Source organism: Poecilia latipinna, unplaced genomic scaffold, assembly GCF_001443285.1.
Source record: "Poecilia latipinna isolate Pla-1442-1.1 unplaced genomic scaffold, P_latipinna-1.0 Scaffold971, whole genome shotgun sequence".
NCBI classification, from domain to species: domain Eukaryota; kingdom Metazoa; phylum Chordata; class Actinopteri; order Cyprinodontiformes; family Poeciliidae; genus Poecilia; species Poecilia latipinna.
The window spans coordinates 174,797-201,500 of NW_015113587.1; the positions used below are offsets into that span (position 1 = coordinate 174,797).

Here is a 26,704-nt window from a genome sequence, read left to right on the forward strand (position 1 = left end):
CCCGGGCTTCAGATGCTGGTGAGAAGCACTTAAGCTACAGCTTCTGCTCCTATATACTGGTCTGATTTAAGCTACTCTGGCAGCGCTCTTATCAGGACCCACAGTATTAAAGAGATTCTTACTAGGATGATCTCACTGGCCCCCCTGCTGTGCTGCAAGGCACCCACAGCAAATCAGGCTCAGCTGTTATAGTAAGCTGAACCCTTCAAAGGAAGCTGTGATTTCGCTGGGAACTTCAGGGTTTTTTGCTACACCTGTATATTTTTAAAATCAAGAAATTAGAAGAAAAAAAAAAAAAAACATCCTGAAACGGTATTGAAATGACTATTTAATTTATTAAGGGGGGAAATCTATCCTAACCAGCATGCCATTATATAAAAAAAATATATAAAATCAATAAATAAAACAATAAATAAACGTATTTCAATGTCAGTAGTCACACAAAGGTTTACCACCAGACCTAGAATTACGTAAATGGAAAAACTGTCTGACAACATAAAGTAAAAACATCTCTAAAAGTAGAACACTATGCCACCAACTAAAACACAGATGATAAACATAATCTTTGGCATGTATCACTCTGGCAATGGTTACAAAATCCCTTGTAACTCTTTGCAGTGAGCCCTTTTCCATAAATGGAGAAAACATAAAAAAAAGTATTCGTGAGGACCTGTTCCTACCATCATCATTACAAGAACGCTTCGACAGGTCATCCAGGAGTTCACAAAAGACAACATTTAAAAGTCAGCAGGTCTCACTTTCCTCAGCTAGGGTCAAAGGTCATAATTAACAGCAAGAGTCCACATCAATGAGAGTTTCAAGCAAAAAAAAAAAATGCTGTTGATCTAAAATAACAGAAATGAATGTCCCATATCTGCAAAAAAAAAAAAAAAAAAAAGTAAAACAACAGAAATTAAACATAAGACAAGACCTGCTCAGTCTTGAAGAACCATAACAACAGATCAAATGATATCTAGTATGTGGAATACTTAAATATGCAGATTGTTTCCCTGTTGAGTGAGGAATGAGGGGAAAGAATACAGTTAAAGAGAGAAGAATAAAACCAAGGGAGGGGATAACGTCTGAATGATTGAAATCAGAAAAAAAAAAAAAAAAAAGAAACAGGCTGCTTAGGCCATGGGGATTTGTTCCAGATAGACTGTGGGGAGCCCTTGTGGAAATTGCTTAGGGAAAAATGCAAGGCCTCGAGGTAGAGGCAGATGCTATAGATGATAGAAAATTTGCAAATTTGCCACAAAAGCGTGCAGTCTGTTGGAGAGCACAGAAAACACAAGATGAAAGATAAATATCTTCCCGCTGCAACATCCAAAACCAAAAGGTGTTGATGGCAACAGATCCCGTCATGCTGCACTGTGATATCTCTGCAGCTTTAAGACAATTGGTGAATTTATGGACACATACAAAGCAAAACTGTAACTACAAAATATGCTTAGTAGCTGTAAAGACTATGTATCTGCCCAACCCTTTGGAAAAAATAATATGACCCTGAGCCCATTCTTGAAGCCAATTAGCCAAATCTTTGTTAATAAATCAGGAATTAATTAACAGATAACCAGCCAGCTAATGCCACAAGGTCTGCTCTACAAATGAGAAAAAAAACAATTTATATATACTCCCCAGTGTCAGTAAATGAAAAAAGGAAAGTAAGCAAACTTTTTGGAGGTCTTCTCCTGTGTAACTCTGTGTCAACAGGGACAGCAGGAAAGCTTAGCATATTGCTTTTACATCATATTAAGATAAGCACAATGCTGTGTAAGGCCTTATTGGATCTCCAGCGGATAACGGCAGGACAGTGTTGAAGCTTCACAGCATCTGCCTGAGTAATTAGGACTTCAGGGGATGATAACAGACAAACAATAAAGAACAACAGAAAAAAAAAATGGGAGAGGAAGAAAAAAAAGACAACTGCAGGGAAACAGAAAAAGCTCATTGGCACAGTGATGGAGATGTCAGCAATGCAAACCTCCCCTTATGTGATTATTACAGCCATACTGGAAAGCCGGTCTGGGACTTAGATACAAACTAATTTAAATGCAGGAGCATGTGCAGGCTTGACGATAGTAAGATTGTAGCTCGCCAGCTTTTTTTTTATTTTTTTTTTTTTATATATCATTGTCAAACCTAACCTTTCAAAACAGAAGCATATCAAGTTATTATCCTTGTGTCAAAGTGAACGAGCAAAACATGCAACATCCTGTATGCCATACTCACTGGTGCAGGGTTCATCCGGTTGATCACCGTCGCCACGGTAGTAGCCATTGCGGCAAACACAGATAGTGGCAGCCTCAGCTGTGGATCGGCTGTTGGGAGGGCACTGCAGACAAAGGCTTGGACCCTGGGTTGATTTGAAAGTACCCGGTGGGCATGCTGTGACAAGAAAAAAAACAACAAAACAAAAATGTAATGTCAGAAAACAAACGAAGGGGAAAAATGAATCACCCAAACACTAACAGAATGGGGCAAACAAAGAAGACAGTGTGAAATTAATAACAATCCAAGCTGAAATGTACTCCTGCTGGATCTATTTAGTTTCTCAATAATAAACGCCGTGATGTAAGGAATTATGCGGTAGAGATTTGACAGGTAGGGGGTTTTATGTTGAACATTAGATTTACAATTATTAGGTATTTTGTGTTGGACATTGTTATATTTTTTTTACTGTAAATGTCAGGTTTGTACATTGTCATTTTTTTTTTTTTTAATGTTATGCTGAGAAACTGAAATCAGAACATTTACCCCAATTTTACACTGCTTGTGTCTCCACTCTGCTCCACCATGGAATGAACTCCACTATAAATATGCAGCCATTATAGTCAATGAGGGCATTTAGACTGTTGAGTGACAACTTTGTGCACATCACCTTTGCACTGCCATCCATTAGAACTGAACGTATTTTTACTGGACACCGGAGCAATTGTGGATTCGAACTTCAAAGATCAAACAGGAAATTCATGAGCAACCTATTCACCAAGACAGACTACATGTGCTCAAGATACTAGCTATATCCGTACACATATGTTGTCAACATTTATTGTTTATGGCTTTGCATATAAACAAAACGTGTACTTAATTCTGAAACCACTTAAGTCAAGTTCTTTGGCTCAAGTTGCAGTTTGAACGTAAGTCAAGACAGACAAAGGGAGAAAACAACGGATGGAAAATGATTCATTTTGAAAGTTGAGAACTACAGTGACCAAAATCCATCATTTTTATCACTGGCTTGATCAAGCAGTCTCATATCCCACACATATTTATCTGTGCATTTCTGGGATTCACAATGTGGGGGGAGTCACATAACATTTTGATCAGGAGAATCAGGAATATCTCTATTTTGCTGCCAAAGTGCACAGCAGAGAGGAGACTCAGTTGTAAATCCGGATAAGGCTTAACAAGTAAGGAAAACAAAAAATCAAATCTTTCAAAATGTTAGTAAATGCACTAACCACAAATCTTACTGAACCACGCTGACCACAACACTCTTTGCTATGGAGGCTGTTGCTGTGAGACAAATAATCAGTGCATTTTGTTTTCAGAAATATTGAAAGAGGATCCACAAAATCTGTAAGTAGCTATTTAAAATCAAAATATATTAAATGAACATCTGACAATAAGATTAGCAACCGTAACTACGCAGATGATACACAGCTCTGTCATGATCCGTGTTTCTGTGTATTTATTTTAAAGTTTTTCTGTGTTCAGTTTCTGTCCTGAGTCTCTGTCTTCCCCGTTGATTGCTTCCCAGGTGTGTCTAGTTACCTGTGTGCATTTAAGTCCACCTGTTGTCTCTGTCTCTTGTCGAGTCCTCGTCTACTGTCGTCTTTGTCAGCGTCAGTCTGTCCGTCGTCACAGTAGAACTGGTTAACCATCAGCTCATGTTTTCAGTCTCCTGTGTATCAGTGCTACCGGTAATTAGCTGTGTGCTATTCTCTCTGCCGTGCCGCCTGTATTGGACTGTTTGAGCTTCATCATTAAATTCATCATCATCATCTGGGTCTCAGCGTTCATCCTCACCACCACAACCATACAAATCATGACAAGCTCTACATTGTAATGTCCCAGGTGACTACAAACCCTTCCAAGCACTAAAACCGATGCTTAGAACAAATCAGCATGTGGATGTGCCACAACGCTCTCCAGCTGATCAGAAAAAAAAACTCCCCCAAAAACTGACGTGATCTTTAGACCAAAAGAGTAATCATCAGGAGTCGGCTTCAGTTATTACAGCTGGAAGCTACTGGTGAGGCCCAAAATCTGGGTCTAGTGATGGACTCAGGCCTAAACCTTAAAACAAATATAGAGACAATTACAAAGTTGGCCTTTAATCACCAAATGAACATTTCTAGGATTAAAGGTCTATGTCCCAGTAAGAGTTGGAGAAACTCACCCATGTGTTCCTCTTTAGTTGCATTAATTACTGCAACACTGTCTTTATAAGTCAGCCTAACATGTCAATCGGTCAACCACAGCTGGTTGAGAACACTGCTGCTCGCGTTCTCATCAAAACTAGGAAATCAGAGCACAATGCTCCAGTTCGAAAGTCCTTACTACAGGAATTGTATATAAATGACTGAATGGCTTAGCACCAAAATACATTGTCGACTTGTTGTCCTTGTATCAAGCTTCCAGATCACCCAGGTTTATGATTCAAGACTTCTGATCATAGTTCTCAAAGGAATATGAGAATCAACAAAATTTGGTCAAAGATTTGTAGAAGTTGGCTACAAAACATCGATCAGTGCATCTCTACTCTAAGCTATGCAAGAACTTATTTCACAAAATACTTAACTTACATGAGTAATCACTTTAAAAGCCCTCGCTTGCTACATTTAAGAACTCCAGATCACAACTGATTTGATTCGCCATGCAAGAATTCAAAGGGTATATGTCAAATAGTGTTTGACATATACTCTATTTGTTTAGCCCTAACCCAAATGTGTTATGTTAAAAAACTGAAATCCCCCATACACACAAGCATTTTTCATTCTGAATATATTAAGAAACATTTTTTAAAAACTGATGCATGGAGGGAAACCGTGTTTTTTTTTTTTTTTAATCACCTTGTCCAGTGGCACTCCCACACAGGAACATACATGGCCAAGCAGCAGTCAAATTTTGGATACAGTTCATACATTCTTGGCGACAGCTGTGCGAAAATTCACTCTGCGGTTTAACCAAGACTTCAAACATTCAGTTAGAGTGATAGCATTACCTTTAATACCACAAAGAGTGAGAATACTTCAGCAGTCTCAGTGGCACCAATTTGTCAGAGTTGCAGCGAGGTGTCGGAGTCCTACATTTTAAAGGCTGTGGTGGAGGACAAAGATTATTGTGGCTGATATCGGTGCCCCTAAGTGAAGGCAATAACCTAATCCATTTACTCTTGCGCCTCAAAAGGATACAAAGCTGAGGAGATTCTGTGCAGTGTGGAAGGGTTTAATGACTATAATAACTATGATAAATGTCTGGTATTTTAGCAAGCTTACTGCTGGGGGTGGAAGCTGTGGTGTAGCTGCACTCTTAAGGGGGGAAGGGTTATAAATTTAATGGGACAAGGCTGATTGATTGCAACAGCTTGACTGTAGATGTAGGGTATGCTCATACTGCGTAAAAACATTTTTTATTCCTTTTTATAGCACTTAGGCAGTAAAAGGGAGAATTAGTCAGAGAAATATGAACGCACCCGCGATAAGAAAACAAGAGAAAAAAGTTTTGAGATTTACCGACAAGGACAGAGTAAGGTACTACCCCGCGGTAAGTGTTTCAGGCACTAAAAGCTAAGACTTAATAAATAAGTACTGAATTTGCTTGCAACAAAATGATTACATTGTCTATGAGTAAGAGCCTTTTAGCTTGATATGAAGAGCTTTTAATGGTCACAATGAAAAGGAGCTGGTCCATTTCCTCTACACTGACTGGTCAAATAGAGGGAAACAGCATTTAATGTGAGGGAATCTTTTTAATTCATTATCCAGTTCTTTTGCGTGTTGTAATTAAAATCTGTTCTGCTTAATTTAAATGTTATAATGGGCTGTTTAAGCTTAAAGGTTCTGGTCTACCTCATATAAAGGCTGATACCTGGTCTTATGAATCCCTTTCTCAAACGATTGAAAAACCCTCCCTGGCTTTTACTGATAGAGATACAGAAAGAAATCCTGCTGAAACAGAGAAAAGGCATGCAAACATAGAATAGCATGCAAACATAACTGAAAAGGCTATCTCTCTAGAGGACACTTTTCAATCTGCTTTGCTGTGCCCGACGGGCACACCAGAGGCTAACTGACTGACTTACTGTCTAGTTACACAACACTGTTAAAAAAAAAAAAAAGTTACACAACTACATTTATTAGCGTTATTTAAACAGATAGAGTTCATTGACACCTGGGAACTTGATTTCCATACAATATAGTATTGTGAGAGCCAACATAAAATCACTGAAAGATCAAATAAAAACAGAAAACTCTAACAAAAAAAGTATGGAAAATCAGGTAATGTGAGGCTTACTCTGTTGTCATCCTTTGGTAGTTTGTTCCAATTTGATGGAACATTGTAATTTTTTCCCCCAAAACTATACAAACTGAAGAAACACTAAATGTAATCAACTCTGAGAAAAATTTTATTTAAAAAAAAAAGAAATTGTTTAAGAAACAAATAGAAATGTACTTAAAGATATGACTTTTATTAAACAATAAATATAATTTTAGAAATTTGTTAAAACTGTCACTATGGTGTAACAGCATGGTATGAGACAGATACAAAATTCGCAAGTAAAAAGCAGAGATTTTGCAATAGCAACAGAGCAAACTCCAGAAATGCATCACTCTTGGTCAAAGAGCCACAAGGAACACTGTCAATCATGCCTGTGTATGCACTGCTAAAGGCAAACCTTTTTTATCCACTGTCTTCATTGGGCAAGCAAATTAGCTTGGGCATTCGTGGGAGAAGCTGTAGCATAGCATAGAGCAAGGGAACGGGTGTGAGCAGCACATACACAAGCATGATTGACAGTGCTAAGAGGTCGACATTTTCACAGATTATCTGTCTCATACTATACTTTCATGACATAGTGACAGTATTAGTGATAAAGTTGGAAAAAAAAATATGAAAGCTACATAAGTCAGTCAGTTAGTGATTTCCAAAGGAAAACATACCAATGCAACAACACACCTGTGGACGGTAAAAAGCTGTAACCTAAAAGGTTTAAAATTCAATGGCATGTCTGACTTATTTACTGCCTGGTTACACAACACTGTTAGTAGGCAGTAGGCTCATTGTGCAACAAGATACCTTTTTCCCACTAAGTGAAAAACATGATTTACTGCCATAAAAAAAATCTCAGTTTTTAGAGTTGTTCAATGTGGAACTTAAAAGGAAAGTTGTGATTAACTAAAATACCAAAAGATCTATTGCAAGATAAAGCAGCTGGGGCATCCTGTGTGGACAAAACAGGAGCAAGAAGTGCGGACATTTTTTTTTTTTTTTTTGTATAACAATAACTCGACCTTATTTATTTATTTATTTTTGAGTCTCTACTACCAATTTCAGTTGGAACAAGTGTAACTGATTAGTGTTAAATCCAGCTAGCAGACAATCAAACACCAGGGAGACTGTGCAATAATCACTGAGATAGAGAAACAAATCTTTATCATTCTGACCCACATTAGCAATAGCAAAAAAATAAATAATAAAAAAATAGCAATAGCAAAACAACTGGCCCTAGTACTTTACTTTGAAGGACAACTTTTATCACATTTAGATGCTAGGAAGAATACTACTCAGTATGCACAATGCTTATGATCAAAAAGATTTAAATCTGGGCTCAGAGGTCTGTATCTGAAAGCTTCTGGCATAAGACGTCTTATTGTTAAATACAATGTATACATTTGACACGCGATTCCTCCAGAGATTTTTTCAAACATATAGCTTGAAGAAATAAAAATTGATTTTTAAACAGTTTCTGGTTTGTCTGACACTAAGATAGAAGGGGCGAATATCTCAAGATCAAAAAGTACATGAAAGAGATACAAACCGAATTGCATGACCTGACTACAATGGTCATAAAAACCAGATCAGGGAACAGACCCCCTTATGGAGAGAAATGTTATGTCTAGATAGGGCTTGTAAGTGCAACGTAAAAGCAAAACTGTGTCTGTAAGTGTGAGCGGGGCTCCCGTTTCATGTGGGAGAGGAGGTTCGCAAACTCTGTTGACTTTTACCGGATTTTACATGTGATAAGATAAGGCTCCTCGTACTACAAGCATACTGGGACTCTGTAAAAGTGCTCCCTTCCCATATGTGGAAGCGCAACCCAGCTGCAGGGACATTTTATAAGGCAATAAGTTCTGACACTATCCAACGTTACAAGACAATAAAAGCACAGATCAAAAATTACTTTCCAGCACAGGCAGTGGAGGAAACTTATGTGTTATCATTTCTGATCCACTACCATATGCAGATGGTCATCTCACAGAATGCACCAAGAAACATTCACATGTGCTGAATTGGCTCTTGTGGTTAACAGATCCCTGTGAGTTGTTCACTGTGTGCTTAATGGAGTGTGAGCAGAATGTGTACATTAGGTTCTGCCCTCCGGTTGTGTGTTTACATTCAAACTGCAGCTTCCCTGGACACTCATAAATGGGTAAAAGTGAAGAGAAAGGCAGAAGAGCCTGTGCTGAATCAGCTCTCTGAGCTAGCAGTGCTGCAAATGAGCTTCAAAGCAAACTCCGTATAAGGAAAAAAGAATGTACACACTCTCCTGCTCATGTACACATACTCGACTAAACATACACATCCTAAAGTCCAGAGAAAACAACAGCAGTACTACAACGGCAGTGACGGCAAGGAATGGTGATTTACAGAGCAGCAAATTTTGTCACTGTTGACCCCCATTAAACGAGAGTGCATCACATTTTCCAGCATTTGATTACTTTGTGTTCAACAGAACCGGAGATAATTTAAGGCCTATCCTTCAGAAAGTAGGGACGCTGTGATCAGCATAACAGGAAGGGAGATGAGTGACAGCCAGGCAAAAGCAAACAGGCAGCACACACATATGTTTGTGCAAACATTTTAGAGACAGCAGAAGATTAATGTTTGGGTAGATTATAAATCCTACCTTGGAGCCGAAGCTTCTTCTCTAATTGAAACATAATATGCACATGGATCCAAACATTAAACTCATTAATTAACTGCTTACTGATCTGCCACTGCGTGGAAAAAAAAAAAAAAAGAAAGAAAGAAAGAAAGAAAGACAGGCATGGACAAGGAGAGAAAGGTAGACAGTGTTATTCATGTTTGCAAACCCCTAAAATAATCTTGTTTTAAAGGTTGGCAGAACCTATCATTACGCTATGCTTCACTGAATTGGGAACTAAGCCCAAATTCTTCTCCCTTGATTTGTGCACATTCAGATTAGAGGAGACCAGGAGTTTCTGTGCCAAAGCAAAAAGATCCATCAAACATCAAATGAGTTAGGTTTTATGGACAACAGGGGACTGAACATTTGCTCAGCAAGTAATTAGTCTCCCCAATGGGAGGATAACCTGCAACTGAACTGGATGCATGTAGGAGCAAAACTTTTACTCCTCTAAGGCAGCCCCAACAGGATTTTATTCTTCTTCTCTGCCTTGACATGTTTCAGAACTAATCCTTCCCCCACCTTTCCTCCGAGTCTCACTTTGATCCTGATTGACAGGTTTGAATCTGCTTCGTTTGGCTGTCTTTCTCTCTATCTATCCTTCTGTCTGGCACACTGTACAACTGACAGAGACACCGCATCAGTGAATCTCCACCGGTTCCCCAACAGTCGCACAATGATGTCAAAGCTAGTCTGACCAAAAGAAGACATGGCAGACAGCAGATCTTCATTGCACACCAGCATATAAAACATTAAAAGCTGTGCACTTATACATCTAATGAAAAGGTAAATGTTTATAAAGTAGAAGTATTTGTATAAACTGCTTGTAGTAAAGGTTTTAATCACTAATCCAAGTATTTGGAGTACAGCAGCAACTGTGACCACTATTAAACGGAAAGAGTATGGAACAACTGTAAACATTTTTGCTTTCTCCTCTTTTACAAATGTGGCGTAAAAATACAGCCAGTAAAACCAATATGGACATAACCTAGTTCTAGATTTGGAACTACAGAAATCAGAGGGCTGACGTCACATGCCTCATATCCACCGAGTGGCACGGAATGTATGAGTGGAGTTTGATACATCCACATTGCACCATTAAATATCAAATAATGATTTGAAAGTTCTGCTTTTACAAAGTAGTGCATCATTGCACTGACTCATCACTGCATTTAGCCTTTAAAATAAATGATCTGCAAGCTCTGGAGAGCAAATGATCAATATCTCCGCTGTGTTTATAATGCAATGCACACTGCAGGTAATGCATCAAGCACATGTAGGGACTCTGCCACTGTGTCATGTGTGTCATGTGAAGTGCACATGTTTTGAAGTCACAGTTTAAGATGTAGCATTAATTAAAATTGGTAGGTTAAGAATTTTATCAGAATGTCAAGCAAGCATCCCCTGCTGTGTGCAAGATAAAATTGAAAAGTGGAAGCAAGTCACTGCAGAAGGTCAGTCCAAATATGAGCTTAGAAACTAAACCTTTTAAGAGTTATAGCTTGCAAAGTCCTCTCCAGGCTTTTCTGTTGCCTCATGCTGTCGGTTATTTATGAGATTTCTAACAAATATAATTTTTTGGCAGCAAACAAAGAAATTCAATCAAAAAATTTGCAGCAAATGCTTTGGAGAGGTACTAAAGTATGTCCCATTATGTTGTAGCTTGGATATTTGTAAATGGTAAATGGTCTGTGCTTGTATAATGCTTTATCAAGTCCAGAGAGCCCATTCACCCATTCATGCACAAATTCACATGCTAATTTGTAACAACGGACAATTTTATTGCAATCAAATGTCGACTGCTACCACTAAAGTTAAACGCATCATTTAAGCTTTTCGTACTGTTTGACATATCACATATTTCTGCCAAATGTTTCATAGGGAAGGGGTATAGGTAGCTGATCGAGGGGCACAAAATTTGAGTTATTGCCAGTGGCAGTACAACTCTTGACCTCCCCAAGGACGCTCTTAACCTCAGTTGTCATGCACACAAGGCCTGGATCACAGTGCTTGAGAGACTTTAGAATCATGAATACATCCACTCGGTGACAAACACTCAAGCAGCCAACACTATGACTGAGTCGGGACCCCAGTTGACCCTTATTTCAGTTTTATTCATCAGTCAGTCAGAAAGACAACACACTTGCATCTGCGTCTGGTGGGACTGACCGCTAAAAATACATTCTGGTGATTTTTTTTTTTTTTTTTCAGGTAAATCTAAAAATATCAATGAAGAAAAGAACAAAAGGGGATAACCAGCATCTAAAAACAAAAGGACCTGCAGACCATTAGTATTCTGCCCAGCTTCTCATTGTTCATTTTCCTTGCTCAATCCACATAATGAGCTGCTTTTTTAAACGCATGTATTGTATTTCTCCACAAGGTCATTGAAATGAACAATACAATTATTTGAAACTGAGGCATATGTTGAAATAAAAACTTGTCAGAACCTTCAGAGAACGCCTGCAGGACCCTGAAGGTCGGGGTAAAATGCCTTTAAGGTTTATGATTTATTCATCTAGAGAAACTGAATTTAGAATGGTTTTGCATGTATCTCATACATTGCCATCTCAGGTCAATGAAGATCAAATATCGCAGTGAAAAGCATTGGGACTCCATTGCTTAATGGCTTACAAAAAAGGCAGATTTTTTATATATTTTTTTTGTATTAGAAGGAATTCAGAGTTTGTAGTGACATCACTCAGTAAAGCTGGTCATTGTCAGGTTCCGCTATGCCCTACTCGGCACATTCCAATCTCAACAGAGAAAATGTAAGGCATATACGACGACCAGAGTGATGTTCTGAAGAATAAAGGATTGGTCAAAACAGAGCAGGGTCTCTTGTGCTCTTGTGGTTTTGTTAAGAGTGGCAACACCATAGAAGTTCCACCCACCTTACACTCCCCCTGATCATTAATCATCCGTCCATTCTGACCCTGTCAAAGCTACTCTTTTAAGATAAGACACTCTCGCACGTACAATCACCCACCCACACGCACAGGCGCACACTCGTACACACATGTTTGGTACACCTTCTCCTTTCTCCTTCCTCGCATAGACGTTCTCTCCGAACCAGCTGATACAGCTGATAACTCTGATGCTGCAAAAAACGTCCAAGAACAATAGATGACCTCGCTTGGGAATATGGAAATGTTATCTAATTATACAATTTTCCACCAAAAAGATCCCAAGTTCTTAACCAGGGCTGGTGCTAGAAAGAGTTCTTGAAAAGTTCTGTAAAAGAGACGGTTTGCCTTTCTACCATCCGAGCCAAATTATTATTCATTTATTGTTCATTTATTATTCATTTAGTGCACGGAGACAATTTTGACATGGGAGAAAAAAAGAAAATACTTACCCCCTACTTATACCTGCGAATAGATGCCATAATACCCTCTCCTTCATTTTTAAACAACCAGTGGTCCCTGTAAATGCCACACAATACTGCTCAGCTAATCCTTCATCCACACCAGCAGCGCTGGAAATTGGAGATAAACACAATATTTAGAGCAAGATTTATATAAAAAAAAAAAAACACCTGTTGATAGAATGGGGTTGGAAATAATGCTTATGGATTAGGTGAAAAATAATCAGCTGTGAGTATATTTACATATGTACGCTCTGTGGTTGATTTAAAAATAAACTGTCCGACAATAAGAGACAGTCAACGGTTATTCTGACGCCGATCCAAAATGTCTTCTCATCGAAGACATTTTAAATGTTTTTATGCTGACCAGTAAAAACTGAGCTAAACTCTGGAGTTTTAAACATGGTGCTTACAACCTTTTTAGTGGTTGCTGTTCCACATGAGGCTGCGCTAAGCTTCTGATGAAAATGGTTCTTTGTTTTCACTTGATGTAAGCACATCAAATTGATGCTTAGTAAGCACTAGCACCAACTTAGAACTGGACTCAGTTTAGTGGAAAAAGGTCCTTAAGACTAGGAACTCAACATTTATAGGGTGTTGACTTCAGCCTTGACTTTTGTTTAGGACACTGAAGTCTTAAAAGTATTGGAAGACAATAGTTTATCTGTACAGTGCCATGTTATTATCAACATGTTTGGAAAAATACAACTATGTCTGACCGGTTTCAACAGAGGGCGGAGCAGCAGAAAAGAGCTGAAAACAAAAGGTAGAAATCCTCACTCCAACAACAACAAAAAAAAGGCCTCTGTTATTTCAAGTTGTAGTACATACTGAAATATGTACTACAACATAGTACATGCTGTAGTACATGTACTACAACATGTTGTAGTACATGTACTACATGTACTACATATATTATATATATTATATATATTAAATATATAAAGCTATTTAACTGCCAACAACAGAGCCTGTGACTGTTAAATAAGACACATTCTCTTCAAATTAGACTGTGTGAGCCTTAACAAACCAGCGAACAATTTAGTAGACAGCACACACCCCTGGGCAGTCTATTTCTATGGTTGCCCTCACACAAATTTTTTTTTTTTTTTTTGGCCCACACTTTTCCTCTGAACAGCCGGCCAATGACAGACCAGCCGGCTGGGAAAACGGGCTTATTGATAGCGCCTTTATGAGCTGTGTGTCTTCAAGTATATGTATGCAAGTGCATGTGTCTGCATAAATTGAGCGTAATACCGATCAAGAGAGCTATAGAATATTTTAGCTCCGCATTGACTCTTCACATCTAAGTATTTCATTGGCTGTTAGCTGATCTGCCTGGCACACTGGCTCAGGTGTGTTTATGAATTTATAAGCAAAAGCACCGAGTATATAATTCAGACAGAATAGAGGCCAGAGCAGGACAGGGGGAGACAGCGAAGATGAGGAGGTATTTGTATTCTAGGAGCTTCCACTGTGCCAATCTATCCCTGGCTGGCAAGGTAGTAGAGAAAACCACCCTTCAAAACATATCGGCTCTCAGCAGGCAGTAACATGTGCTTGCACTACAATCTACACTGTAATCAGAACCTAACAGGGGGCTGCCAGGCTCATTGCCCACCACCAACTAACAGAGCAAGAAGGGGCAAGGAAGGCTTGATGAATGGTGAAATCAGTCAGTGGGTATGGTCTTATCAAGACAGATTTTATTCTATTTATTCACACAACAATTGCTGTTTTGATTTAATCACTTCAACTTCACTAAAGTCAACTGAAGCTGAAGCAGAAAAAAGTACTTTTTATTTGTAAACAAGATATATATATGCAATTAATTGCTGGTGAGCAATAAATTTGTTTCTATGCCATGCCATTCTCTGTGGTTAATGTTTTTTTTCAAATGCAGCGAATAAAGCCTATGTTGCAAAAAGCAATAGCTTTTTCTTTACTATCATTTGAATTTGGGAAAGACCATTAGCTTTCTCTGTCTCAGCACTTGTCCCCCTTTTTAAATGGATCTAGCTCATTTACTTTATGGCTAGATCAATTAATCTATAGTAGTTAACTGAAGACGCTCACTCTCACTGTTTTGGTGCTTTGGCTATTGCTTTGCTCAACAACATTTTTAGTCTTCAGAGCCTGTGTTTCAACTGCTAAGTCTTCTGACCCAAGTAACAAACAAATAACTAGCTCTAAATAAATACAGTGCTATCCACATTTGTTGGCACTCCTGGTACAGAGAAAATAATCCTTGCATATTTCACTTTGGAAAAATGTTGTTAGATCAAGAAAAATGTTGAGTCCCCACTAATGCTCACAGTTAAATGGTGAGCAGCGGTGATCTATTTCACTTTTCTTATTGTAGTATGCAATATTACAATAAGAAAGGCTGCGTGAAGGAAAAATACATATGGGTCCTCATCAGCACCTCATAGACAATGGTTAAAATAAATGTCATCCTGTATCATACTGTCTTTTTAAATTTAACCAGCTTTTTAAATAACCATCAAAACATGTGTATTTATTTTTAAAGTGTTGCAACCAATACTGTCACCACCAGTAAGTGGGTAAAGACCATAAATGGATGGTGACCAAAATAACAGAATTGAAAACATGAACCTGTGTGATTCATAAATGTTGATGTCTTTTAGTGCAATAAACAGCATTATTTCATGAATAATGATTCAGAAACAAATTTTTAAAATTGTACAACAAACACAGTTGAAAAGTAAAACATGTGCACGGCAAAAACTTTGCATTAGGATAAAAAAAAAAAAGATAAAAACAAAATTTGGAAGAGAACTTAATTATTACAGTTCTACTGTAATATTTAGTTCTACTGAAATAAATATAATACTATAATATTACAATTTACTATTTTAATGATACCGTCATATTAGTGTAGATTTAATTTTGATTTTGTTTTTGCAATTAAATGCTAAGGCTCAGATTTTCAACAAAGTCACCTGTTTTATAATGTTAATCTGACCAGTTTTGTGTGTTCTTTTGGATAAACAGAAATCTGTTATGAACCAACAAGGCTGGCCCACTGGGTTGATACTGATCCCAGAGAGCTAATTAAGAAAATAAAAAAAAAAGATATTTGTCCAACATGTCTGTTAGACTCAAATTTGTCCTTTTTTGCAATTCAAAACCAGGCTCTCAAGTGATTGCTGCACAGCTGGTATCTGCTGGTATACTCAGAACAAATGAAAATTAATTTGTTACTGTTCTGTTCCTTTATGTATGCCATTTTAACATTTAACATAATAACAATTATGGCTTGAAGCACTTTTGAAACTATTTAAATAATGGAATAAAGTAAAGAATACAGTATTTAAATGTTAACTCCCCCCCCCCCGACATGTGGAGTTTGCTAATAAATGCCAGAATGTGGTAAGATAAAGGTAAAATCAGTAAAATGTATCCACTTTGTTGTTTGCTATTTTCATGTAACCAAACTCAATTATGCTATCGCGTATTTAATCTGAATACGCATCTTATGTATATTGCTAGATCTCCCTATGGAGAAAAAACTAATTTAGGCTGGTTGTAGCCGTGACCTCATTCTTTTGGTCACGACCCAAAGCTCGTGACCAAAAGATGATGAGAGTAGGAATGTAGATTGACCAGTAAATTGAGAGCTTTGCTTTTTGACTCAGCTGTCTCCTCACCATGACAAACCGGGACAGCGCCCTCTTCACTGCAGACGCTGCGCCGATCCGCCTGTTGATCCTCTGCTCCATTTTTCCGTCATTTCTGAACAAGATCCCAAGAAACTTAAACTCCTCCACTTTGACCTTCACCACATGAACGACTTGGTGATGCTCTGTCAGATTAAATCCCAACACAATACATTCAAGTTTGTGGTTGTTATGCTGTGTTTGTGAAAATACGTTGGACAGTTGAACTTACTTCAGCAACATATTTTAATATTGCGTGATGAAAAACATGAAACTGTTGGACATGTTGACCGACTTTCTTCTTTTTTAATTTTGCCAATATATTGAAATAAAACAAATAAATGAATCTTGAAAAGCCCATGGGTGTACAGTTTGACAATTATGTCCAACGTGTTTCAAAATGTCCTGTCTGAGACATACCCATAATTGCCAGTTTGGCAGATGTAGCTCAAAAAGATTTTGTGAAGACCGGGTAATGCGACAATAATGGAAATGTCAAAGAGAAAGAAATATTGTTGCAGTATACTATAGATTTCTGAGAATTCTGATTGCGGACTTTAATTATCATAAAAAAACACAAATATATCACGACCATTAAAAACAAACAAAAAAAGGGCATATTCTTCTACCTGCACTGGTTGTTGCTTTTATACCTAATGGTGAGTGATGATGAAATATTCTCCATCAAAAGAAAAAAAAAAAAGCGCAAATTATATGGGAAGTGTGGGTGTTTAAAGTAACTTAACTGAGGGCAATATAGAGAAAGGCAAACACAGAGAGATGGAAAGCAGGAGCAAAACAAAGTGAGAATGCATTCGAAAGTACATCTTGTCACTCAAATTGTTGGTGTCAGATTCCCACAATATGTGTGCTGTCTGTGATTCAGCCATTTCTCATTCCATACTTTGTGAGGGCTGTCATGTCAAGCCTAGCAAGAGGCAACTGAGAATGGGAAAAAAAAATAGGCTGGTTAATGAACTGTATTTAAAGCAACTTTTCTATCTGTATTAGCCAATGTGGGCCAATCCATCCATGATCCTGAGTGGGAGTTCTTTCATGCATACTAAAACAACACTTTTGTAGACATAACCAGGCAAGACCATGTCTTCATCTTAATGGATGAATGACATGAATAGAGATGTCATTCCTACACTGCAAAAACAGATGGATGTCTTAAACAAATATTTCCGAGGATTGCGTGAATGAGTAGAGGCCGACTCCATTTCCTGGCACGCAACGCTCCTGCATCTGTGAGATTCTCTTACGGTGACCAGACCCACCACACATCTATGCCCGTGTCGTATTTACATCTGACTGACCTCTTCAAAACCTTATCAGTGAGCTGTATCTCCCTCCAGACAAACACATGCAGACAAACACACGGTAATGGTGTGGGTGATAACGGACTGCGGCCCCATCCCACCTGTCCAAATCTGGACAGAGCTGACCTTTATCACATAGTCAATATGCCAAAGGTACGAAACAGGCACACACATGTTGCGTACAGAATGCATGTTTGTGTGTGCTATTGGGACCTCTGTGCCCTTATGCATTCCTGGATTGATGGAGATAGAAAGCCATTCAATAGGATGAGAGTGGATGACAGACAGCCATGGGGAGCAGCTGATGAAAGACCAGAACTAGACTTTAAAAAGAAGCAGGTGTATAGATTTATGAAAGATATGACATGAATACCAATATAAGTCTGATCTGCTAACTCCAGTGCCTGATGATCATTTTTATCCCAGACTATGAAAGACTTTTTGTTATGTAGTTGCAGAGAATTAAACTCTTAATAAAAGAGTAACCCTCCAAAACTGAAAAAAAAGGTTACATAATAGATCCCCGCCCTGGCGCAAACAAATACCCAAACAAACTGCTTTGGATTATGGGACATTGTTTCCTTCAATAAATGTAATTTAAAAAAAAAAAATACAGTTTAAATAAACTATTTGGTCCTTCTGAATGAGATTATGATTCTGAATGAGCCGTAAGACGTGTAAGCCAACTAATTTGTCCAATTCACACTGTATCTTAATAGACTTGTATTATAAAAGTACTGTTGCACCTTACAATTGTTGCTCAATTGTGAATGTGAATATTTTGTATTTTAAAATATTAACAAGTTAAGTGCTATGCATTAGTTATAAATATTTCATGTCTCAACAAAACTTAATCAGAAATTCCAGTTTCATCATACTGGGTGGAAAACAAGTGTGGGTTTCTAACATGTTTTACCATCACAACGTTTAACATATAAAAGCTTGTGGAGTTTGACCATAAACTGTCCTGGTAAACAATCACAGATATCTGAAAATGACAGTAATTATACTGCAGTTATTTCAGCAGTTTCAGAAGCGTGCAATTTGCTGATGCTGTCAGCAAATTAACCAAGCACAGCATGGTTTTATCCTATGCTGCGCTGGGATAAAACAAAATTAAAGAAAAGGTCTGGATTGTTCATATTTGACATAAAGATCAATAATAAACTATTAAACACACTGGTGCAAAAATATATTTATTTAAATGTGTGAATGTTTGTAGACAGCTAAAAGTGACACAAAAGGGTAGTGAACTGGCGTCTTATGTGCATACGCACATACAAAAACTACATGCAAGATTATGAGCCATTGTCCATGCACACACCTGTCTATTCACTTTAGATTTTTTTTTAATAAGTGTAGTTTCACGAAAGACCTCTCCACAAGTATCCACCAATTTGTTTAGTAAAATGAATGTGCATGACACGTACAAAAAAAAAAAAAAACAGGAAAGGTTTGAGGACAAATGAATGCACTGTTCATCATAACACACACACACACACACCTTTAAAACAGCTTCCATGGGCAGGACATATTGGATTAGGAGTGATTTTTTTTTGGCTCCTTCTCAGAGGTGCTAGATTAAATGCCATTCCCACTTTACTACAGATGGCTTGAAAATAAATCATACTATCCATACACACCCGTAAGAAAATACACACCCTTGCGTACATACTGTGTAGTCTCAAGCAGACATGCAAGCAAACAGACATAAATACACAGAAGTTTCACAATGGGAGATATATAACATGTTGGTGTACCCGAACACTAAAGCACCTATACGGTTCAGTGCGTCTGCTCTTTGTATTTCAATCACTGAATCGATGGTTCTAAATTGATTGTAGCTGAGCAGGGGCCAGAGATGTTCCCCCTGGCTCGGTGCCCTAGCCCTCTATTGATTAGATCTGAGAGAGCCAATTGCTTTCACACTGGATTAAGGTGTTCTGGGGCAGCGAGCACATAAAAAAAAAGAATAAATAAATAAATAAATAAATAAATAAATAAATAAATAAACACATAAAGAGAAACATATACTAAGTAAGGAAGAAAAAAAAGAACGGGCCTGAGAGATACATGTCTAAACCACTAACACCAAGCAGACAATATTATTTTCTCAACATCCAGTCTCAAAATGGGTCTCATATTTGATAACGATGTAAATGTATTCGCCTACACAGACCAGCTGTAACTATCATTTCCACATGCATTAGTAGGATGCTTACATGAGTTCTTCAAAAATTCACATAGAAATACTTTTGTGTTGCAGTCTTTTGTACGAGGGGGAATAACACTGATCAAATAGGTGTAGTTTACTTGACAAAGACGTTAAGAAAAAGTATTATTTTCATACCATCACCATCAAAAGTATTGCAATGTAAACCATCGTTATAACCTGACTTACAAACTGGAATAAATTAAAGTTGAAGTATGAAAGATGGATCAGTGTTTCTTTGTCTCAAGGCAACTTCTTTCCTATTTTTTTAAAAACTATTATTATTATTTTCAGTCAGATTTAAATTCCTCCACGTCTGCCACATTTGTATTCCTCTGGGAGCGGTGTTATGCAGGGCATCTTTTCAACATCCCAACAGTCTTCTTTTTCATTCAGCAATAATCTGATTCTAATGGGGATTATGTATGCAAGAAAGTAAAGGAAGAGACTGGAGTTTAGAAGAGTCTGCACCTTCTGCCTCAAGACAGGGCCTTTTGACTGGCCAAGTTTCATGCTCTTAAACAATTTCCAAAATGAAGGGGCGTCCAATTCAGATTAAGCGCTTATGAAAATGTAGTGCGCATAATGACAGCCGATGAGGATCCAGGTCACAAGAGTCAGGGAGAACACCCCTCAGTCTGAGAGCTTCTTAAGGAATTTCTTGGGGAGCAGCAGTCCTATTTACAGGGCATTAGGGAGCGTTAGGGCCTCACAGTGACTTTGCCACACAGGCAAGCTTAGTATGCAGTTGGTTAATACCTCTATTGTCACACTCCCTCTGTGACTGCTCTCCTAGCACAACACTGGAGAATAGAACAGTGGAAAATAGGAAATTGAAGAGGCAAAAAAAGATTAGATAGAACTCGAAACAAAGGCAAAAAGAAATAGGATTTACTGGCCCATTCATGAAGGAAAGCTTGTGAATCTTACACACAAAGGTAAAAGTGTAAGTGCACCTGCACTGGTGTTAATTGTGTGAGTTCTGTTTATGGGAGTCTCAAGAGTATTTGTAAATGCAATCAACTTTGTGTCAGTGAAAATGTTCAATGGACCTAAAGGTCAAACAACCAAATGATGGGTCAACCATTTTAAGTAGTAAAAAAAAAAAAAAAGTTAAAGAAGTCAGTGAGAAAGATGGGTAAATAGAGAGGAAAAGAAGGAAATTGAGTATCTTATGTATTGTACAAGAATGTGTTTTTTTTTTTTTGTCCCTATCTCTCTTTGCGTTCATTCCCCAAAGGGTCTTATTATGCTTCGTACTGGCTCCAACACAAAGCAGTGTCTTTCTATCTCAGCCCTTTCAGCTCCCCAGGAGAACATTCCAGACACAGCAAATCCATTTGTTTGTCAGCTATAGCCAGACTAATCAGATATCATTCTCTCTCAAAAGAGTAACACAGTGTAAAGTGGGCTAGTGCTCTACTTATGTTTGACCAGAGCCAAGATAAATCACATTTTTCCCCCAGACACTTTGTATGTGTAAGCACTATGCACAGACTTCTGAAAAATCATTTAAGAGGTCAAAAATATTAAGAGATTTATCTTTAAAAAATGTGTAGGTAATGTTTTTGTCTAGGGCACTATACTGTTTTTACATCGCTGAAATGGTTAAGAAAAAATGGCCATATACATTTTTTTACTACATCAGAAATTGGCCAGAAAAGATGGTTCAGTCTCAGCATTTATAAGTCTTGAACATATGAATGACTGAAACAGACATGAATGGGCTCAGTACTTCCTCTACTAATAACACACTGAGACTTTTTTTTAAAAATAAAAACAATAGCAGTTGATTTCATACCTAGAGTTTAGAGAAACAGTGAAAGCCCAATGAGTGAGGAATCTCTGTAGCCAAAAAAAGAGCCTGTGAAATAGAAAAAAAAAACAAACAAAATCCATAATTCTTATTTGACAGATTCCATTTGTTATTGTATAGAACCAGATAACCATAAACCGTAAAGAAAAGAATGTATCTGTATTTATTCACATTTAAATAAATGTGAGTGGGTTTCACAATCATCTAACTACTGCCACAATGTCCTAAGAATACCTGTTGAGAGCCAAAACGGTCTGTAAGAAAGAATGATTTCAGCAGGCAGTGGTTAACTAATGACATTTTACTTAATTTCTGGGAGCCATTGAGCCAAATCAGTGTGAACAATTGAGTTCTGTATGCATGTACAAGACTGTTCTTAGTTATCTAATTCTTCAACACTGGCATGCCACATGAAAGCCACCATCACTATACTATTGCGCTGCCTTTGTAGCCACCACGCAAGGTGAGCAACAGTGGTATAATGATGGTGACTATTTTGTAGCATTATAGCAGAAGCTCTGTGTGAAAATGACAGTGGTAAGGTTTCTCTCAGGCAGTACATGGTGATCGATAACCTTTCCCTTAGACTTCAGAGAGTCTTTGTCTTAAACAAGACTTTTCTTCTGGTTTCTGCAAAACCACATGACTCAGTGCTGAAAAATATAGACTGAGTTAACCATCAATGAAAACATGTAATTACACACAGACGATGACACAGTGAAATGCAGATTATGGGAGGTGTCTAATTGCTGGATAATTGCATATTGTGGAGGCTGTGGGGACGTGTTTGATATGACCTTCCAGTTATAGGGAGCTGAGATGGTTTAGGATGATGCCTGGTGTCATAACATAAATTACACAGACTTCATTTTTCACATAAGTTTAATCAGGGACACTTAGGGAGCATTTACTGAGGAACTCTAATGTGGTTTGCTTCAAGTGTGCAAGGATTATAGCAAACATGATTAGGTTATGAAATTGGACATGCAAAGTTTAGCCAGAGGTGATGGGAACTGTGTGTGGGTGCAGATACACATGCACATGGCAACAGCAGGCTTGCCACAGAAGAAAATTAAAATATTTAGAGAGCTTAGATGCTGCTTTGATTTCAAACAATGATACACACTACACAAAACTGCAAGACTGAACATTTGAGTTAAAAGCTGGCTTAAGAAAGAAAAAAAAAAAGCATGCCAGAAAGAAAAGAACAATCTCATTAAAACATCTAAAACAAATAGATGTTTGGAAAAGAGGAGCAATGCTACCTTTTGGAAAATCCCTGATATTCTAAAAGAAGTCAAAAGTGCAGCAGGTTTTCCTATTGTTTCTTTTTTCTTGGACCAAAACCATATCCAGATTTCAGTATTATGTTTTTTTAATAGAGTAATGGGTCTTGCTATTACCAACTATAACACACAATGTTCACAGTTTATTTGCTTTTTATGCATTCCCATTACTTACTTCACACACTCAATACTTCAACATTATTATACAGTACAACTAAGGTAATTTGTGGACTAATTATTCTTGATTTCTTTGTATATGTACATTACTTGTATCAGCTTGTAGCAGCCAGAATACATTTAAAGCACATAGAAATATCAAACTGGAATAAACATTGACATGTTTAACACCTATTTTAGACCCAGGTTGATCTTTGTTTAGTCAGATTCCTTGCATGTTGCTTTCAACTGTATGTTGTCTAGCTGCCTCTGTAGGTGTCAGAGGCACCTACAGAGGCCTCTGACACCTCAATTGCGTAATTACAATTGCTAAATTGTAATTACGCAATTGTAATTGCGTAATTACAATTTCATTCCCATTATCTCACTATCCACATGTACCACAGGATAACCTTGACTGACTTATATCTATTATTGCAAACCCTCCATGAAGGGATAGGCGCTTTCTCTAGAATTGAAATGTGTCCTTCTAGACATGGCTGTTTTATTAGCAGGACATTGATGAGAAAATGACTCAACAAAAAGGAGCAAAAGAAAAAAAAAAGACTATGTTTGTACTTCCTACATGAAGATAGAAACCCGTGAAGAGGTTTACCATCTCTTCTGATTACAACCTGCTTATTCCAAAGAATCTACCCGATCTGAAATTTCACTTTACAAGTAACTTCTGTGAAATTTCTACAATTTTTAAAATAATTTTAGTTGTAATGCGTTTTAAATATGTGCAATCTTAATTCAAAAGCATCAAGTGAGCAATGCGCTAAATGGGAGTCAATGCCAGTGGAATGGAGTGAAAGGGAACCCCTCGCATTGAAAGGCTTTTGTTTTGTTCTAGCAAAGGTTCACGTAGGCAATTTATGCAGGGCTCCAGCCATCTGGTGAATGTTTGGGGTCCATTGTCTCGCTGTGCACTGTCCTGTTTCTGGCCGACCTTAAAACCCCAGAGCCCACCCCACAGTGGGAACGAGAGAGAAGAGTCTAAAATTGTACCACGAGGAATAAGTCTTAAGCAAGTAAAGAGAAAAGACAGGGGTTTGGCTAAATAGACTGGAGGAGATGTCAGGTCAAAGTGGCATCTCTTAGAAAAAAGGAAAAAAAAAGTGCTGTGACTGAAGAGAAGGCAAAGTGAGAGATGACAAGAGGAGGCTTGGAAAAAATACACAGCCTGAAAGCGGCTAAAGGTCTGTGAACAAGACATAAATTGAAAAGAAATACTAGGAGAGGAAAGAACATTAGGAGTAGGACTATGTGCCCCTCCTCGGCAGATAAGAACAATCCTGCTTGTGGTAGGTATGTCTTTTATGTGTGAACAAAATCTCTTGATTCCCTTTGCATCATTAGAGACTGTCAGTGCAGTGAGAGCAGTGCATCTATGTTTGGGGTCATTATAAACACTCTCTAGGCCTTGAATTCAAAGAGTTTTTGTTTGGGTCATGCTCTTTCACCACCGCTCTCCACCCCCCACACCTCCCAATTCATCCTATTGAGAACCATGGAAACAAGAAGTCTTTCACCCTCTTCTTTCCGTCTAGCCTTTCCCTGTCTCTTGCTTTTTACTGCTCCATTTTGTCCTCATCACGCTGGTCCTGACTGCCGTAAGACTAATAGGAACAGGAAGAGTCAGATGCTTACTTAATTGGGCTTCAAGGTGACTTAGTGGATGATAGTGTGTGTGTTTTCTTGTGTAATGCAGACTACACATGGATGCCTCCCTGCAAATGAAGCAAACTCAGTGAAACAGAAGTAGACAAGGCTAAATGGGCTGGAATTAGCTCTAATAGGTTGTGGGCTCTTTGAGGGTCCTACCCTGTCAGATCCTTTGCACTCTGATGAGATGTACAAAGAAGTAATAAAAACCTAATTGAAGGAGAAATTGCAAAAGAAAAAAAAAATTGTAGACAAACTTTAAAGCAAAAATAAATGAAAGTGTGCTGTGGGGATTTAATGTTTGCTTGTGTTTTTTTGGATTTAAAAGCATTATCTTTTTCTGTGGGATTCGTTTTAAGTGGAGAAGAAAAAAAAAAAAAACAACAGCTGATAGATGTTCATGAGCATGAACCAAATAGGAGTGTATTTAAAGATTTATATGGTTTTATGCTAGGGTTAAAAATGTTTTAAAAATGCAGACACAGAGAAAGTAATATTTTTGTGTGTGTGTGTGTGTGGGTGTATGGGTGTGTGTGTGTGCAACATGATTGCAGTCATTAGACAGGAGTAAGGCATTCATGATGAATTGGCACTTAGTCCAGGGATGCGCACTTGTTCAATGGGCTGTGAATCTCCTACTGCCACTGTCGCCCTGCAGAATGTTAAATAAAGTTATTTGAATATTTGTAATATTAATGCACCCACACGTCAAAAACCCACTGGAGTCTAACAGTGAGGAAAAAAAAAAAATACACAAGAGAGGATTCATATTGCTTTGTGGGTCTATAGTACGGCTCGGATGAGGGATTATGTAAATACCTAACTATATAAACCCATAATCATGGATATAGCATTGAATGGATGGACTATCAAAGAATACAGTGGTGGGCTGACGGAAAATTTAATGGAAAAACTGTGAGGTTAGATAGTACACAGTATACATTTTTTAACATATAAATAGCTCACATTTATTTTAAGAAATCAGTGGCAGTAAGAATCGTCTGTCTTTTTTTTGAAGGTCTAAAAGGTGATGGGAGTGAAACGCTGGCTTTCATTCCATCCTAATCAATTGCAGACCTTTATCCAATTCAATTTTCTTATCTAAAATTATTGAGAGAAGTTACTAATCAATTGCCTGAGCGTTTAGACTTCAATATCTTGTCTGAAGACTTTCAGTGAACTTTTTGAACTCATCACTTCAAAGAGACAGAACTTCTTAATGGTGCCGATTGTGCTCTCGTGGACCCAAACAGGCACTTCTGTCCATACTTGTATTGTTAGGTCTCAGTGCACCATTTAATCCAGTTGATCACAGTATTATTTTAAAGAGGTTTAATTATAATGTAAGGATCAAGGGAGCAGCACCATATTTGCCCGTCAGCTTTCAGTTTGTGCAGTAGAGTTATTTATGGAGTACTACCAGTTCTCTTTGCTTTGTAAATATGCTTGTATCTTCTTTGTTCATCCAAAACATATGAGCATAAAATTTAAATTTAAGTGTAAGATGATTTTATTTTCCCTCTCAGACATTGAGCTGCATTTATTTAAAACACTGCTCTAACAATTAAAAAAATATTGGTTTCTTGTTAGGTTCTGCTCCTCCTAAAAACATCTTTCTGTTTAGATTAATACCCCTATCAAAACTATCTTGTTGCTTTGATTTCTTCTGCCTCAACTTTTTTTTCAGAGGAGATGAAACTTACACTCTCATGTATGTTTTTTTTTTTTTTTTCTCTGCCTGGTAACAGTTTTAAAATGAAAGCCTGTGATCTTGACATGCCTGGCCCCTTTCGGGTGTGGCTGCTGCATTCGAAGAGTACAAGGCTCATCTCCACGGAGATGAGGCTTGACCAGGAGTAAGAGGATTCAAATAGACTGAACTGAATTTAATTCACTTCCAAACTGCCATGACATGCCAAAAAAAATATTCTTCTTAGGTGAACACAGGAACCAAAAACAAGTTTTAAGAATGAGAAACAATTAAAAAAAAAAAAAAAAAAAAAAAAAAAAAAAAAAATTTTTTTGGGGGGGCCCCTGACT

At 37.8% G+C, this 26,704-nt stretch overlaps 1 protein-coding gene across 2 annotated transcripts in view; it reads right to left on the bottom strand.

Annotated features, from left to right (window-relative positions):
* Positions 1–26,704, bottom strand: part of LOC106958232 (ephrin type-B receptor 1) — a 122,992-nt gene that overhangs the window by 65,315 nt on the left and 30,973 nt on the right. For both annotated transcript variants that reach the window (XM_015050021.1, XM_015050020.1), the window contains exon 3: positions 2,233–2,388. In XM_015050021.1, the coding sequence (XP_014905507.1) occupies positions 2,233–2,388 (156 nt within the window). The remainder of the gene's footprint in view (positions 1–2,232; positions 2,389–26,704) is intronic.